The sequence below is a fragment of the Acipenser ruthenus genome, chromosome 28 (assembly GCF_902713425.1).
Source record: "Acipenser ruthenus chromosome 28, fAciRut3.2 maternal haplotype, whole genome shotgun sequence".
NCBI classification, from domain to species: Eukaryota; Metazoa; Chordata; class Actinopteri; order Acipenseriformes; family Acipenseridae; genus Acipenser; species Acipenser ruthenus.
In genome coordinates this window covers 21901171-21919641 of record NC_081216.1, presented here as the reverse complement: position 1 = coordinate 21919641, position 18471 = coordinate 21901171, and the positions used below count along the sequence as shown (strand labels likewise).

At 42.2% G+C, this 18471-nt stretch overlaps 1 protein-coding gene across 1 annotated transcript; it reads right to left on the bottom strand.

Moving 5' to 3' along the window:
• Window positions 1-8579: 8579 nt before the first annotated feature.
• Window positions 8580-17918, bottom strand: saal1 (serum amyloid A-like 1). The gene is made up of 13 exons (XM_034057430.3): window positions 17678-17918; window positions 15673-15866; window positions 15008-15121; window positions 14522-14605; window positions 13786-13865; window positions 13202-13261; window positions 12667-12782; window positions 12271-12469; window positions 11970-12052; window positions 11204-11392; window positions 10479-10654; window positions 9612-9704; window positions 8580-9179 (listed from the first exon to the last, which is right to left on the bottom strand). Exons 1-13 carry the CDS (start codon window positions 17679-17681, stop codon window positions 9093-9095), a joined length of 1479 nt encoding a protein of 492 aa, XP_033913321.2. The 5' UTR covers window positions 17682-17918; the 3' UTR covers window positions 8580-9092.
• Window positions 17919-18471: the final 553 nt, after the last annotated feature.

Genomic DNA, 18471 nt, shown 5'->3' with positions numbered 1-18471 from the left:
TAGTGTTTTAAAAATTAATAATAGCTTGAGCTGTCAGTTTCCGGTGTACAGAGGGATTCGCCAGGGATGTTCCCTATCAGGCATGTTATATGCCCTCTCTATCGAACCTCTGCTTTGTCATCTTAGGAGTAAGCTAGTTGGTCTGAGTATACCTTTTCCACGTAATGCTCCTCCAGTCAAATTGTCTGCCTATGCTGATGATGTTAATGTCTTCATCACCAGTCATGCTGATGTGTCAGCACTGAGAAACAGTTTGGACATTTTTCAGAAAGCCTCATCGGCCAAGGTGAACTGGGGCAAGTGCAGCACATTCCTGTCAGGGGAGTGGCGTGGAGCCGGCCCCCCGACGCTCCCTCAGCCTTTGCGCTGGGGGAGGACTGGGATCAAGGTTCTGGGAGTCTATTTGGGAGAACGTCAGTATGAATCCAAGAACTGGGAGGATTTAACAGAAAAGGTTAAGGGAAGGCTGCAGCGTTGGCGGTGGCTGATACCTCAGTTGTCATACAAGGGGAGAGTTCTTGTGATCAACAATCTGGTGGCCTCCATGCTATGGCACAGGCTGGTGTGCCTGGATCCTCCCCCAGGGCTGATAAATGAGATACAAAGAGTGCTATTGGAGTTTTTTTGGAGTGGCCATCATTGGCTAAAGCCAGCTGTCTTGTACCTGCCCCCTAGTGAAGGGGGTCAAGGGTTAGTGGATGTACGCAGTCGTGTGGCTACTTTCCGGTTGCAAGCAGTGCAGCGTTTGTTGTTTTTACCTGAGCTAAGCTGGAGAAACATCGCCTTCTCTTTCCTGCACAGAGTGAGGGAACTGGGCTGGGATTGGCAATTGTTTTTAATAAATCTATCTCAGCTAGACACCAATGAACTCCCAGATTTCTATAAGAACATGCTCAATGCCTGGCGAATGGTGAAGGTGGAGAGACTGGAGGATTATTTGACCGCAGGAGCATTGCTAGAGGAGCCTTTATTTTTTAACTCCTTGTTCCCTGCAGATGGTTTCCAATCTGGGGCGTTGTGCTCTAGTTTTGCAAAAGGGGGCATTACAAAACTAAAAGATTTACTGCAGGTGAGCATTGGGAGGTGGAGAGAGGTGGAAAGCCTGGCCAAACAGCTGGGAATTCACTCACTCAGAGTACTAGAAAATCTTTTGAAAAAGCTCAGAGACTCTTTCTCCCCTAGGGTTACAGAGATGTTGAACCAGGCTCTGGGAGGCACTGATGAGCAAGAGTTGGCTTGTCCTTCTTTTTTAGTGTCCCCTGCTGTTCCTGAAAACCTTGGGGAAGGTTTGTACAGTATTGAGAGGCTACAACAGCTTCCTGCACACTCTTCTGGAAAAAAGGAGCTGTACACACTCTGTGTTAAGGTGTGCCATGTGAATGCGCTAAAGACACTGCCAGATACCAGATGGAGAGCTCATGTGGACTGTGTAGGTAGTACTGCTCCGGCCTGGAGGTCTTTATATAAACCGCCTTTGCCTAAGCGTTCAGGCGATCTACAGTGGCGCATTCTTCATGGCATCATAGCCACTGGGCGCCACGTCCACCGCATTGACCATGCAGTTAGTAAAGACTGTGTTTTTTGTGGAGAGGAAGAAACACTGTTTCACCTTTTTACTGACTGCAGAAGGTTGGACCCCTTGTTTAATGTTATTGCTGAATTGCTAAATTCTTTAAATGTGGTTTTTACTAAAGAATTATTCATTTTTAATTTTCCTTACAGTCACAAGACACGATTTAAAAGTGCTTTAATCAATTTTATATTTGGGCAAGGAAAATTAGCAATCTGGAAAACCAGGAAAAACAAGCTGCAGGGGTCGGGAATTTATAATGCTGAATTAATGTTGAAATTGTTGTTGAAAACAAGAATTCAAATTGACTTTGCTTATTTTTCTTTAGTCCATGACTTACAGAGTTTTCAGCAGCGTTGGTGTGTGAATGAGGGATTGTGTGTGCTGGGGGAGGAGGGAGAGTTACAGTTTTTTGTGTGAAATAATCTGGATGTATTTATTTATGTGCATGTATATACAGATTTATCTAATTGGAGAAAAAAAAAAAAAATAAAAAAATAAAAAAAAATAAAAAAAAAGGAAAAAAAAAAGGAAAAAAAAATTAATAAAAAAAAAAAAAAAAAAAAAAAAAAAAAAAATATATATATATATATATATATATATATATAATTTAGATCTGTTTTATATATAACTGTTAATTACTATATTTGTTTTCAAAATGTTTTCAATAAAGGACCCTTAAAAGTCAAAGTCTCTCTCTCTCTCTCTCTCTCTCTCTCTCTCTCTCTCTCTCTCTCTCTCTCTCTCTCTCTCTCTCTCTCTCTCTCAACACGTTTATTCATCGTGAATGGAACATTGACATTAGTCATTTCAACTCATTCTTCCAAACGGAAAAAATGAGATAAAAGATGACAAAAAACATTGTCAAAGCATTTACTATCATCTTTAATTAACCCCCAAACCCTACCTTTTAATGTTACAAAATTGCTCAACAAATCTGAGAGTGCTAGTAATACTAGTTACATTCATTAGTAATATTAGTAATATTTAAGTCAGTGTATTCTGCAAACAGGTCTTTTCTGTATTTGTGTGACTTGATACTGTTAATCCAATAAGAATATGCCGATATAATTCCCTGTAAATTGTGTTTTCATGACTTGAAAATGAACCGGAAAACTATTACAATGTACCGTGCATGTAACCAGACTGCAACCACACTGGCTCGTATATCACCTTTGTGATGATTGTTTGACCAAAGACAAAAAGAATATTAAACTTGAAAATTATTTGGGATCCTTTACTGAAGTCGTTTTTGTGCTGAAAAAGTTTGTCCACTCTCTGAGGCCTTACTCTGATAACATGAATCATAAGTGAATCAAAAGCCTGTTTGCCCAGTTTTCTTCTGTTTCCCTTTTTTCAGCAGGTTATTCAACAGGGATGTTGTTCCACTTGAGAGGGCGGAAGAGCAGGATTTTCCAGAGCATGGTGTTTTGGTGAATCTGAAGACCTCATCTGTAGACCTGATGAGGTTTGACAAGTAAACACACCATCTGAGGCAGGGTTTATCCAGGTCATTGTTGGACTACTGTCAGTACAACACAGACCAGCAGAGCAGAGAGACTCACCGAATGAATCAGAATGTATAACCGTGTTATGTGAATAACACCAGGTCAATCAGGGGGTTTCCAGTAGTTTGACCCATGCTTAGGCTGCAATTATTATCCCAACTCCAACCCAAGCCTAAACTCTAACTAACTGTAACCCTGGATCTAGCCCTAGCCTTAAACCTAGCTCTAATTCTAATCCTAAACCTAACTCTCAACCTAACCATAACCCTAGCTCTAATTCTGACCCTAACCCTGTCATATCTTCTCCCAGTCTCACCTCACCCCATGGTTGTTTGGTAAGGTAATACATTAAAGATCCACACTCAGGTGAGACATATTACTGGTGGGATAAGTTTTATCAGCTCGAAATGCATTCAGGGTCTGATTCCTCAGATTGCCGGCCCCTGATCAAATCAAGTGGGTTTGTCCGGTCAGCTTTGAACATGAACAGAAGGTCACTGTTTCATATCTGTTTAGTATTATCTTCTGGTAAGATTTTTTTTTTTCATATAACATAAAACGTTGCAAGCACTAAAGCTACTTTATGCATTGAGGTTCACTTTGCACCATCGGGGGTGCATGACTATTAACCCATCGGTGCTTCTTCTGATTGTCTGCCAACAAGCCTAAATTAGGTGTCCATACAAAATCCAGTTCCTCTTTATAATCTCAGGCATCTGTTTGCAGAATAAATCCCAGGCCTGGAGTGTTTGCTTTAGCTCTGTTTGATGAAGTTATATTACCTCTTTTATGCCGGTGTACACAGTTATGTTTTTTTTACGAAGGTCAATTGCAATCTCCTGTTGATGAGAGATCTGTGTCACATGAAAGCCAATGTGTCCCTGTAAAGCAGTGCACTGGGCAGCTGGTCGCTGCTTAGCCTCCCAACTGGGCAGGCCAGGTTCATGCGGAGTGGGCAGGAGAGCTGAAAAACAGTTGCATCACAAGTCTAAGCAGTTCAAAACCAAAACACTTGCTGCCATCTATGATGTTTCAAACTCTTCTGAGCGCGGATTTTGATCTGCACTGTCCTCCCCCATGCAAATGCAATTACTGAAGGATATCTGATGTTATTGCATGTTATTACTGAAAGATATCTGATGTTATTGCATGTTATTACTGAAAGATATCTGAGGTTATTGCATGTTATTACTGAACTTTTATAGGAATGTTAAGAAATCTCTCAGGAAATTATATGTAAGAAGGAAATTAACTTCATGCCCTACAAAGTTGACACAACAATTTAATATAATAAAGTATAACGTAAATTATAATATAATAATAATAATAATAATAATAATAATAATAATAATAATAATAATAATAATAAACATTTAAGCAGTAATTATCAGCAGGAATTGCAAAAAAAAAGATACACACTTTTTTTTAAACGGATGACAGCATACGATGTAAAATGAACTTCTGATGAACGCACATACATATATTTTAAGCTCTTCTGAATATTCAGTTAAGAATAGGATTAATAGCAAGCGTAAGTCTGCATGGGTTAAAGAAGAGAACCCTGTGTGTTCAGAACAGCCTGAAGAGCTCTCAGCTGTGTGCCTAAGAGCAGCTCCCAGCTCTCATTGCTCAATTAGCAGCCTTGCTTACCCATATCATTACAGCACAAAAGCACGGCCTCTTTTATGTTCCTTATTGGAAAAACAAATATGCTGCGGCTGCACCTACTCCTATATTTACTCATACAATTAATTGTCCACTGCCCACCAACCCAAACCATTTTTAAATCTCGGATTCATGACTTCAAACAATCTTTCATACGATCTAAACAACACTGATTAATGCAAATCCAGTTCTATTGTAAAACACAATCATAGAGTCTCTGGTCTTCATTGTCTGTTTCTTGGTTTGTGGTGTGTACTATTATCCACTAATGGCCGAAATAGTTAGTAGCTGGGTTTGAACCCAGGGCTCCAGGGGTAATAGGTTATTGTGCCTACCCCAGTGTCACCAAGACCTCAGTATTTAACAGCATCGCACAAAGCCACTGAACACATTGCTGCTCATTACCTGACCAAGAATCTGTCTGCTTTTATGTAAACTTCAAAAACAGAATGTGTCAAAACGGGAAAATTAATTAAGTATATAGGTTTGTTCACCTAAAAAAATGAAAGAAAAACAAGGCTGCCTTATGAATCCTCTCCCGCTTCAACACTGCCTTTGTTTGGGTTGCTAAGGTAGAAGGCAGCCCTGTTTTTAACTATCTGGGTGACGGCTCAATGGACCGTGTCCCTTTTCTCTATAGACCTTTGTTAGACGAACCGACACAAAAGTGTCTGTTTTCCTAGATCAGGAAGAAAGGTCAGCAGTCACTGTACATCCTTAATATCAACTGTCCCAGTCGCTGCTACACCAAGCTGAACAGGGAACAAAGGGATCCTGGAAAAACGCAGTCACAAACATTAACAGGGCCTTTTATTTGTCTGCTTGAACCGCACAAGCATCATCATAGACGTCATCCTTCTTTTTGACATCCCTCTAAAGTTTATCATTTTGATTCTGCCTTTTTCAACAATTCAATGTGTTTTTTTTTTAAATGCCTTGGTTATAACCCCTATTCAAACTGCAGCTGTGATGTAGTTGCAGGTACTGATTAAACATACGTTCACTGGAGCCGCACTGCATATCCGTGGTTTGTCCTGGAACAAACAAAGCCGATCTTTACTTGGAAGCACTTCATTAAATTAGAATGGCGCATGCATAATGCAGCCCAGAATAAACCAACATTTAAAATAATAAAAAAGCCGATGACGCACACTAAAGGGACTTGAGTTCTCCACAGAAATCCTCGCTGGCGTTAAGGGAGCCTGGTAGGGCCGGACTCTGAGTGCAGTGCGTAGTGCACACTCTTAACAGCTGTCAGTTGTGATTGACAGATACAGATACCCTCTCTGTGTCCTGTGTGTGTGTGTGATTGGGTTTCAGTGACACTCGCGTCCTGAATCCTCATAATAGCACAAGGCCTGTCATTTCCATGATTAGCTCCATCCATCGGTTGCCCATGCGCTTGGCAGGAGGCTCTATCAAGGATTTTGCGGGAAGATCATGATTAATAGTAAATAGTAAAGGAAGGACCATTTCAAAATAGTGTAATATTACCAACAATCTCTCTTTCTCTCTTTGCCAGTGCCTGGAAACTAAATGTTTTGTCAGCCCGTTCCCCCTTACGCATCATTTTACTATGGAATTTGACAAGTTTTCCCCACACGCCACCGCATATGAACCTGGGGGTACATTTCCAGTTTTTGAACCCCACAGAGATAACTGGGACACTCGATTCATGCAAAAGAATACAGAACTGCGGATTTGTACAAGAAACCCCAGTTTCGGAATCCACAGAAGTCCATTGCTCTTTTTCTCAGATCCGCAACTGACTTAATATACGACAAACCAAATAAGGTCACCCTGTAATACAGACAGTTCTACGGGATAACAGTATCAGATAGCTTAAAGGGTTCATTATGTAGAGATGTTGTAAAACCTGCTAAGCAAGATTGGGCTTGGTTAGTACTTGGATGGGAGACCACCTGGGAACACCAAGTGCTGTAGGCATTATGATTTTAAAATTACATTTTACCATTTGAAAGTGTAAAAAATGACAGATATGTTACACAAAATGGCACCATTACACTGTAAAACAGACACCTTTTTCTAAATGTACCAGATCCGCATGCTAACAATTACTATAACAAGCCATATACTAGCGAAGTAAAATAATGAGACTTTGCAAACAAGCAGCTGTTCCTATTAAAAGTTCTGGCGTCACTGGGGTATTTGTGAATTACTTATCATGAAATGAAAGGTGTCATATTAAAAATAAAACTGCGGGCATTTTTTTCTGTAAACTGCAATATCTTCCTATTGACATAAGATAGTCGCTCCAGCTCAGGAAATGACCTACAGGATTTGATTATGACAAGCTAAACAATAGTGTTTCCTACCGAAGCCCAGGGTGGTTGGGGGGGGGGGGGGCAGCAGATGGTCTTCTGCGCAGGTAGACAGAGTAGGGCAATGTGTGTGTGTGTGTGTGTGTGTGTGTTTGGGGGTCATCTTTGATCCTGATCTACCATTTGAGACTCTCATTAGGGAAGTTACTAAAGTATCTTTTTACCATTTGAGAAAGTGAACATATTACCCCTGTTTTAGCTCCTTATACTGGCGTTTTCACTTCTCCTTCACGCCGGGGTCATGGGGTGCACAGCTACGGTCCTCAAGGTCTGGAGGCCTCCTGATGTGTATTCCACCTTAAATTACTGGAGCCCAATTCGCACAGGACTAAAAATCACCCGTAAACAGGAAGCCTCCGAATGTTTACCTAGATCTGTGACTTTAGTCCCGTACTTATCGTCCATTTCTTTTTATCTCAGGTAATTATTTTCTCAGGAGATCCTCCCAATTTATTTTTTTTTTCTGTAAGATTTCAAACTCTGCTATTCAACTCTTTGGACATCTGGTTTTTAGTCCTGTGCGAATCATGCTTTAATTTCGAAATCAGCTAATAATTTTAAGATACCTATAAAACCTGGAGGATCACGAGGAATGGAGTTGCACATCCCTGCCTTACACATTAGACTTTTTCTTTTCACATTGTGTAGGTTTTAAAAAGCAGTAATGAAAAGCTAAACATCTTATTGGTTCTGCCTACTACATAAAAACCGGCCTGCAGAGGAACTGTTAACATTTCTGTTCATTCGTTTTAAAATCGAAATACACATTTGTCTCAAGGTTTCCCTCGTGAGTAAGTGGTATGACTGAATCCACAGTAACAATAAGGTAAGAGAAATCATTACATATAAAACACTTTAAATTCCGGTTCATGTTTTTAAAAGGGCAGGTGTGGAGGCAATCTAGATTTCTACCTTCTTTCCAATCTTTTCAATCAGCATTTCACCCTGCCTCCACCCTGCATTTTCTATTCAGCAGTGCAGATTTCCATTACAAAGAGCAGAGTGCATATCAATGCAATCTTTATTTAAACAACCTCTTCATTTTCCAGGCTTTGAACAGCTCCTGGTATCATTTGAAAACGTCCTAACCTTTTAAAAAAAGACTCTCCTTGTTATACAGTAAGCGGGTCCACAACCAGAGATGCAGGCAACAGCTTTTCAAAGAGCATTTAAAAGATCCTTTTTAAAATCTCTAAACAATGTCTGATATCACGAAGGAGCCATCCCTCATGCATCAATAGCAAACGCTGGCAGAAAGAGAAAGAAATAACAACAGAGATGGTTCTCTCCTTTTCATCTTTTTGGGTAGAAAAAAAAAACAATTTAGGCTGCAAATCATGCCATCTTTTTGGACTGCAGTAGTTTTTCATTAATTTTATTCACGGTTACAGATCTACAGAATAACATTATATATATATATATATATATATATATATATATATATATATATATATATATATATATATATATATATATATATATATATATATATATATATAGCATACCCTACTTATTTGTTTGAATTTTAAAAATGAAAAACAGGCACTTTTATTCTTTTCATACAAAACATGTAGATATCCCATTTATCTACTGGTGATGCTAAATTATCTGAATCCGGAGGTCTTCATTGAAATTAATGGAGTGCCACTAAATTTAAGAGATTTTTCTTCACCTTCCTAGCTTTCTTGGCATGGTGTCGGTCTGGACAGTAACATTTCATTTCGTCCTTCGTTGTTCCAAACAGCAAAACAAGAAGTCTGGTTCCTGTGTCACAAAAGGTGATGCCAACAGGACTTATAAAATACTAATAGAACCCTGCAATATAGAAGGATACCAGTGATTCTGACAGTTTACAGTTAGCTAGCAAAGGGACATGATCCTCTGTCTGTCTGTCTGTCTGTCAGCCATCTCTTCAGTGCATGCTTGCTGTCCTGGGATCAGGCAGGCAGAGTTCCGTCTGGATCCCACCCTGGACCCAGTCCCAGGCCCCCTCCCCCTCCTCCCCTTTCAGGGTCTCAGGCTGGGAAAGTCCTTCAGCAGACCCTCTGCCAGCTTCTCATCCACCTCTGACAGCACGGCCAGGAAGTGTCTCGTCTGGGGGGGGGGGAACAGAGACCCTGATCAGAAACCAGCCTGCTGCTGAGATTAGGAAAACATTTATTCACACACAGAGACACATGCACACTTTCCAGAAATGCCTTAGTTTCAGCAGTCAGAGATGTTGAGTTACCTGTGGGTTCATAAACTACACCCATTGCTTAGCAGTTTGATCCATTCCTGTTTTTTTTCCCCCTGTGAGCTTAATAAGCTACAGTGTAAAGGTAACAAACTTGAAAAACACATATTTGCAGCTCGACAGACAAACAGTAAGATTCATGGCATTACTTAGATTATTGTGTGTGTGTGTGTGTGTGTGTGTGTGTGTGTGTGTGTGTGTGTGTGTGAGAGAGAGGAGTTTTTAGGCTTGTAAGACTACAGACACAGACAGACAGACAGACAAGACAGGCAGTTCTGTGCATAACTCACAGCAGTGCTGTAGAGGGACAGCAGGCTCTGGACAGCGGTGGAGCAGGTCTCCTCACTCAGATAGCCTCTCTGGACCAGCTCAGACACAGTGTCCTGGGTGCAGAATCACAGGAAAGATAAACACAAGACACCCACAGAGCGTGCGATGTAGAACGAGCATCCTCTAAAACACAAACTCTGTGATCTCCGAGAGGCAACCGATCTAGCTTTGTGATGCGAGCGAGCCCTGGGAGCAGTTTGGGAAGAGACTGCTGCTGTGCGTATTCATGCTCAAGGCATTACGAAAATGTCACAAAACCATTTCAAATCAGACCCAGACAGATGTTCTGCTTGAACCCCGTTGTGCTGAAAGTTTGTAAAAATGTGAAGCTGTATCTCTTTGCTCCTATACAGCAGACAGACCCAGGGGAATGAGCCATTACTGCTGCCCTGCTCAGTCTGTACCTTGGGCAGCTCGGTCAGGGTGTTACTGCTGCCCTACCTCCCTGCCTCCCTGTACCTTGGGCAGCTCGGTCAGGGTGTTACTGCTGCCCTACCTCCCTGCCTCCCTGTACCTTGGGCAGCTCGGTCAGGGTGTTACTGCTGCCCTACCTCCCTGCCTCCCTGTACCTTGAGCAGCTCGGTCAGGGTGTTACTGCTGCCCTACCTCCCTGCCTCCCTGTACCTTGGGCAGCTCGGTCAGGGTGTTACTGCTGCCCTACCTCCCTGTACCTTGGGCAGCTTGGTCAGGATGTTACTGTCTCCCTGTACCTTGGGCAGCTCGGTCGGGGTGTTACTGCCTCCCTGTACCTTGGGCAGCTCGGTCAGGATGTTACTGCCTCCCTGTACCTTGGGCAGCTCGGTCAGGATGTTACTGCCTCCCTGTACCTTGGGCAGCTCGGTCAGGATGTTGGCGAGGAACTCGCAGCAGGTGTCCTTCAGGATCTTCAGGTGGTTATCACCCGCCTCCTCCTCGCTGCCGGGCTCACGTCTCTCTGTCTCCCTCTGTTGGCACTCCCCCAGGTACTGCAGCACCCGGATCAGGCTCCCGATCAGAGGCAGGTCTGGGGCGCAGAACAGAGCGATGGGAAAAACAAAATTAGCTTTTTTTAATTTTAAGTACTGGTTTGTACACTGCACTGTGAAAAGTGCTAACCCCTGGGTTAAGAGGTGCAGTGCTCCCTCAGTAGAAGGATGTAGGGTTGTGGCTCCAATTTGAATGCCATTACTCCAGCACTTATTCTCTTTATAGGGCGGAGCACACATTGCACCCTCTTTTACCCACAGCTTCCAAACACAGCATTATAAAGAGGACGCATTGTAGTAAACTTTTCCACAATCTTGTTGGCATAGTATCTTTTTTGCAATTCCCTAATCCTTTCTCTGAAGATCACTCAGTACTCAAGACTGGGGTGAAGTCTATTTAAGCTTCCACCACACTGTTGATTCACTCCCTCTGCAACAGGTATTAGGTGCCCATTTGATACTTTAAACTCCCTTTTGCAGCAAATGAGACATTAGGTGGATGATCACGGCTGCCACACAGCGCGCTCGACCCGAAGGCTCCGTTTCCACAGCTCCAATAAGCCTCTGGAGAAGGAAGAATCCCGTACTTTTGTCCATCTTGCTGTAGTCGTGCTGGGCCTGGCACACGAACATGGCAGACAGCACGGCCAGGATCGGCGCCAGCAGGGTCTTCTGCTCGTGGATGACGATGGGAGGGTCGTCGGGCTGGCACAGGTCACTGCACACGACGTCACAGAGCAGGCTCCAGGCCTCCTCGCCAACCTCCACAGACAGCACTGAGGAGCACAGGGGGGGAGAAGGGGCGGGGCACATGGGGGGAGGGGCTAGTCAATTCATCTCAAGAACTGCTGAACTGCTAAACAAATGATGTTTTTTAACTTTAAAGTTATATGTCCAACATAAGGAAGGACATCTTTACACAAGATAAGTTGACAGAATGATTGCACGCACGGTGAAGGGCCCCCGCGGTTATGAAAAGCAGACACCCAACACTGCATGGTGGCTCTTTCTGTCAAAATTCAGAGAGAGAAACAAACCCTCAAGGAATGAATAGAATGGAAAGGATGGCAGTATGGAACTGTGCTTGTGCACATCCCCCAGGGGAATGAATAGAGCACAGAAACAGGAGGGGAGCTCCCATTGCAAAGCGATTTCGTAATGAACACCACCTTACCACAAAACCAAACCTATCAGGAGCACAACTTTCTGGTAAACATGTTCTAACCAGGAGTGCATTTATTTTTTCCTCCACACACACGCACACACAGGCGCACACACAGGCACAAGTCTCACAAAAAGCATTTCCTTGTCCATTTCTACATCTTCCCCCGTCTCCAGTTCCTGGGGTCCTACCTATAGCCTGTATGCCTTCGTCCACAGTGGTGAGAAGCTGCAGGATGTGCATATACACCTCCAGGCCGTCCGGGCTGTCGGATCTGCATAAAGAAATTAAAAATAGCTTTTTAATAGCCCTTAACTTCAGCCCTTTAAAAACCGGTAACAAGCATAGTCTATCAGGGTCTTGTGAACTTTATAAAGAAAATAGTAGCCCCTTCTTTGGAAAGTAGCTATCGATTCCAAAAAGGGGGCAAAGTTAAAAAAAAAAACAAAAAAAAAACGGTATCTCTTAATCAGGTGCCACATGGCGACTCACCGCAGCTGCTTGGCAGCCTCCAGCACGCAGGGGGCGATGTCTAGGGCTGGTGTGTTGTTGGCAGGCTCCCCATCTGCGGTGGGGTGTCCAGGGGAGGGGGCTGCGGACCCCCTGGCCCCCCTTATCCAGCTCCTCATCAGCTCCTCGTCCAAGTCAAAGAGCTTGTCCACAACCTCCCCTACCTTCACCAGCAAGTCCACTGTGAAGGAGAAATGCACAGATTCACACACACACACACATTAACTAGAATTCCCTTATCACCATGAAACACTGCTTGCATAACAAATGCATAGTTTTCTAAACAATTCCATTTACTAAAGATATCATGGCCTAGATTGCTAGAATAAGCACTGTTACTGCAGTAGCTGCTGTAAAGGGGGCTGAGGGGGACCTTACCATTGGTGGAACTGGACATGACGAAGCACAGGTTCTCACAGACAGACTTCTGCTGTCGGATTCGCTCCACCCAGCAGGGGGCGACGCTGGGCTGAGACAAGCAGGTGAGAAGCAGCCTGAAGAACAGAGATGACAGGATGAGGATCCAGACAGAAACACAACATCACACACCCTGCCACTCTGTCTCTCGCACACACTCTGTCTCTCGCACAAACTCAGACCTAGCCTTACTTTATTAAAACTGGATTAGTGAAAGGCCCTTATACATTAAAAACAATACATTAAAAATAATAAAATATTTTCAAATTTTAGTGTATCTATGTAAGGAATGACGTCAATACACAAAACAAAGTGATCCAGGAATAATCAAGGGCCCATGGTTCTGAAACTCAAACATTCATGAATTATCAATTTACGAAATACAGAGGGAGCACAGTACTGGATAGAATTATTTAAAGGTGAGTCAGCTGGCAGGCCAGTTCCCTTAGAGCAAAAATAATGAGAAAACATGCAGTGCGATGAAAATAAATCTTACCTGCTTGTTTCCAGCAGGGTGGGAGGGTCAGAGTCTCCCAGGAGTAACAACAGCACCTCCCTGTGGAAAGCAAGCATCATTGCAGGTCAGCAGTGAAACAACACCAGTGTATGCAAGGCACACAGAGCGAAAGCACAGACGATTAAGAAGGCTTCGTACTATTAGTGCATGTGTCACGTTTCTACATACATTAATGAATCACTACTTAGACAGGGATGGAAATAAGACTTCTGTTGCATAGCAGTTTCACCCATTCCAGGTTTTACTATGTGCTTGAATAGCCCAGCCCCAGAGTATAGGTAACAAGCTCAGTTGTGTCTTATGAACCTCATAGTGAAACCAGGAATGGATCAAACTGCTGTGCAATGGGAGTCTTATTTCCATCTCTGCTAGATCTTATTACTTTAAAATCCCGGTTTTAATTATTGCAGGAGGCAGGTCTCTCCGATACAGGAAAAACAAGACAATCCCAAGACAGAGCACGAAAACTTTTTTTCCCTGGTAAGGTCAAGGTTTTCACAATTGAAAAAAGAAAGCATGTCTCTGAAGTATGACGGCTGTGTAGTTATGCAGAAAGCCCTTACCCCAGGTCTTCATTTCCACTGATGGACTGACAGGTCTCTGGGAAACAGGCGATATTCCCGAGAACTCCCACACAGATTTCCTGTCAGGAGACAAGCAAGGAGGCTGGGGTGAAATAGCGAGCACAGACTGAGAAACCCTGTCCTGCTGGGTTCCCTTTTCTCCTGTTGAAGATCCTGTGGTCTTTATACTTCAGTTTGGGGTGTGTAAATACTTCAAAGACAGCGCTACAGATTAAATGCTGCTGCTGCTGCTGCTGCTGCTTCCTGGTATCCAATCACTTCCTGTGTTGCAGTTCAAACTCTGTCCAATGATAAGGCTGCAGTCAGATCATGTGACCCACAGCACAGGTACCAGGATGCAGCGTTTCTCTCTACAGCCTTGTATTTGAAACTCTTGCATACCGTGTATTAACGTAAAATAAAACAAGCGATGGACCAAATGAATCACAATCAAAGTGCAATAAAAGAGGGGAATCAGAAATAATGATTTTTTTTTTTTTAAAACAGTTTTACGTTCACTTCACAAAATAGAGAATTTTAAAAGGACACAAAGCGATCCACGTCCTCAAGGCTGACCAGGTTAATGCCAGCAACTGTTTCCAAGCCGGGCACAAACACCCTCCTAATCTCACCCCACCTGCTGATGTCCCTGGCTGTCAGTACAGAACAGGTCACCTCATATTTAGAGACCTGCGGAGGGAGGGAGGGGTGGAGGACAGAGGGAGGGGTGACTCACTGTCAGCCGAGACGATTTGGATTTTCCGATGACCCCCAGCAGGATGTCCGCAGCTTTGAACTCCTGAAGGAAACGTGCGACGTCCTAAAAACAAACCAACGAGAAGCAACAGCTTGTCTGCATGTGAACAGAGCACTTTACAATATACAACAGAACTGGAACCAGCAATCTGTATACTGCATACTGTAGCAAGACAACAAAGGGCAGTAACAGTAAATGCACAAGGATTGTTGTTTTGTTTTTTATTAAAGATGTGAAGTGAGTGAGTTCTTGTAACCTGTAATATTTCTCTTTGAGCAAAGCACCCCAAGTGAATGAGTGAACTGAGATCTCAAGTGTTCTGTAGAGCGGAGCAAGCCCTTTGATCATTTATTTATCAAACCTGAACCGGAACGCCCCTCCACGCTGCACACCTGAACGACAGTGTAATTATAACTAGGGATAGGGATTAGGGATTAGAACTTCTGGCGCTGTCCTTCTCCTCACCTGGTCCATGGACATGTCCCACACTTTGCAGATCTCGCTCTCCACCTCCTCGTCCAGGTCCAGCTGTGCCTCCGAGTCTCCGGCCCCCGACCCGCCCTCCTGATCCGACACCACCTGAACCAGAGAGTAAAACCCATCTGAGCTCACAGGACGCTGGAAACGGGCCTGACTTTGTATAGTCCGCCATACAAAAGTCACAAGATCAGCACTAAAAACAATGCTGCTTTCAGCCTTGGCTAGGATCTTCATCCAGAAGGCACTAGCTAAAACGTTCAGTTACTTGATTTGATTTCTATAAGTTTTGCCTTATATTTTTTTAATTTTGAGTGTCAAATTGTTCGGTTTTGTGCTTATTCTGCTATACATGACCTATGCTTTCAGTAATGGCCGGTACTTATAACAATGACTGAAATAAGACTCCCATTGCATAGCAGTTTGATCCACTCCTGGTTTCACTATGAGTTTAATAGAACACATCTGAGCATGTTACCTATACTCTGTTGCTAATCAAGCACATATTAAAACCTGGAATGGGTGAAACTGCTATGCAATAGGAGTCTTATTTCCACCCTTGTGATAATGAATTATAATCATGTGTTTAGCTGTATAAGCTGAAGCATTGTAAAGGAAGGTATACTTTTGCATGAGTGCTGGATGTGCAGTACCTGGATGAGCCTGGTGAGGGTGCTGAAGAGCCAGTGTTTGCTGTAGACTGTGTTTCCAATTGCGTCTCCCTCGGCGCTCTCCTCTCCCTCGCTGGGAGGGGGAGAGGGGTTCCTGTGCATCCCTGGAGATCCAGGGAGTCCATCCAGACTGGGAGAGCTGCTCCCAGAATCACCTGGATCCACACCACTCCGCTCTGGGGAAACAGGGAGAGAATAGAACTCATTGACGGGTACGCACTATTGCACACTACTACATTAAATAATAATAATAATAATAATAATAATAATAATAATAATAATAATAATAATAATACAAAAATGTATATGTCAAGCAGAACAAAATTAAATGGTATATGTTTTAACCCAGAACTTAACTTGGAAACTTAACAGCGTAGAACAAACGTGTGGCTTTACTTTCACCACAGATTAGGGAATGAACATAAACAGGCAGAGGCAGCAGGACAGAGAAATCTATATTGGTATGTATAATATTTTTAACCTCAGTGACTCAGGATACACTGCATTGCTTACTAAAGACACCAGACAATGGGCAGTGCAGCCTTGACCCTCCAGTCCAGGTCTGTGTTCAATAACGTCCTTAATTATTAACTTATTTACTACATTTATATAGCGCTTTTCATACAAAAGCATCACAAAGCATTTACATTTCCACAACACAATACCTTTGTATAAAGGTCTCCATGCATGTCACACACACACACTCTGATACATGTTAAATAGCAGATTTATTAAACAAAACATGATAAAAAGCAGAAATTCAAAAGTTACATTAAAACCCACTCAGATAAGAAAGCTGTTTTATAAAAGTATGTTTTTAGTCTTGATTTAAAACCTGTAACAGTCCCAGCTTCCCTGTGAAAGAAGGGAGTGCATTCCTTCATTTAGGGGCTCTGCATGAAAAAGCCCTTCCGTGTCAATTTTGATGACCCTAGGAATAAGCAGTAGCCCTCATCCTGTGATTTAAGAGTGTGATTTGGATGATACGGTGCTAACCCATTTAGGGCTTTATAGGTTAACAGCAAAATCTTAAAATGTATTCTATACTGCACAGGGAGCCAGTGTAAGGAGGCTAAAACAGGGGTAATATGTTCACTTTTCCTGGTTTTAGTCAGAATTCTAGCGGCTGTATTCTGAACGAGCTGTAAGCAACCTTTTGGGATGCCAGTGGTCTACAGTATGAAAGGCAGCACTTAGATCAAGGAGAATTAAAATTGAATGCTAGGTTGGAGATTGGCCTATAGTTATTTAGGACTTTAGGGTCCAAATTGTGTTTCTTAAGCACAGGCTTTACTACAGCTACCTTAAGTGCTGAGGGAACTGTACCGGAGGAAAGTGAACCGTTTATAATTTTGAAAATGTGGGTATTAATAACACCAAGAACATCTATTAATAGTTTTGTAGGAATAGGATCAAGAGAGCATGTGGTAGCTCTCATATGCTGAACTGATGTCTTTGTGATTTCGGGAACTTGAGAGTATTACAACTTTGTCTACAATTCAGAATTAAACTGGAGTAAATAAGACTTTGCACTTTACGGGCAGGTCTTTTGTGTGTGTTTTTCTCTTGTGATGTCACACGACCTGCACCAGTACAGCTAGTAAATAAACCCTGTCATTTTGTAACGATCTGCCGCTTATATGTATATTTAAAGGAGAACGCTGCTTACATTTTAACCAAGAGTAACTCTAATTTGGTTCAAAACTGACATGCAACTTGCTAGTTTTATTAACATTACAGTTATGCATTTGCTGTGTAGAACTAGAAACGTGCTTTCCTTTGTTTTTTTAACCACATTTAACGCACATGTATACGTTTACTACAAACCAAACCTCTCTATTAAATGTTTTCCAAATACAACATTGTATCTCAGTGTGGCTGTCGACTACCGATGCATGCATTCATACTGAAAATATTCCAAATATAACCGATATGTTCTTAATAACATGTACTGCTGTAAGTCAATTGAAAAGCAAACTATTCTTACCCATCTCCTTTACACAAGTGGTTAAACTGATCTTCAGTGCGTGGATAGGTGTGATCTTTTTTATAATGTTGTTTATTAATTATTATTATTATTATTATTATTATCTATGTGGATTATGCTTTTATTTTGAAAATCCCCCCTTGATGAATCGCACGCAATCTTGTTTCCCGGGTACACTTTTCAGGGTTGCAACCCTACGGGTCCCAATAAGTGCCAAAACAGTCTGCACAATCAATAGACCGCATTGCCTGCGAGCAGGTTAGATTGTACAGAAGTGTAGCGAAGTAGCGCCGCCTGGTGGAATATATGTTTATGTTCCCTGTAATACTGAAGTCAATCACATGTGCCAGTGTAATTGCTTATTCAGTTGAGATTTAGCAGGTCATGCCAAACAGTTTTTATTACACAGCAGTTAAAGCAAATCGTTTCCTGTTCGATGTAAGCCAGATGCTATATCTCAATAAATAAATATATATATAAAAACTGTTCTTCTGTTCTGGGAATAAGTGTATGCAGTGTTCCTGTAAGGATACAGATATGGCCAAACGTTTTGCATCAGCCTAGAATTAACTCATTGTGTTTCATAAAGTCGAATGAAACCTGCTGAGTAATGTCACAGCTTTGTAGTTTTCCATATACTGAACGAAAAACTGACACATTGAAAAATGTGACATTTTGAAATCTAACATGAAATACGGTACTACTATTACGGCTTATGGTAGACTTTTGCAATACAATTTTATATTTATTTATTTGATAACATTGTTACATAAAATACCTACATTCATATATAT

Coding starts and splice junctions, on each gene's coding strand:
- saal1 (XM_034057430.3), bottom strand. Junction 12,053..12,270: donor GAGGCTGCCAAGCAGCTGCG/GTGAGTCGCCAT, acceptor TTCTTTATGCAG/ATCCGACAGCCCGGACGGCC. Junction 9,180..9,611: donor TGTCCCTCTACAGCACTGCT/GTGAGTTATGCA, acceptor CCCCCCCCCCAG/ACGAGACACTTCCTGGCCGT.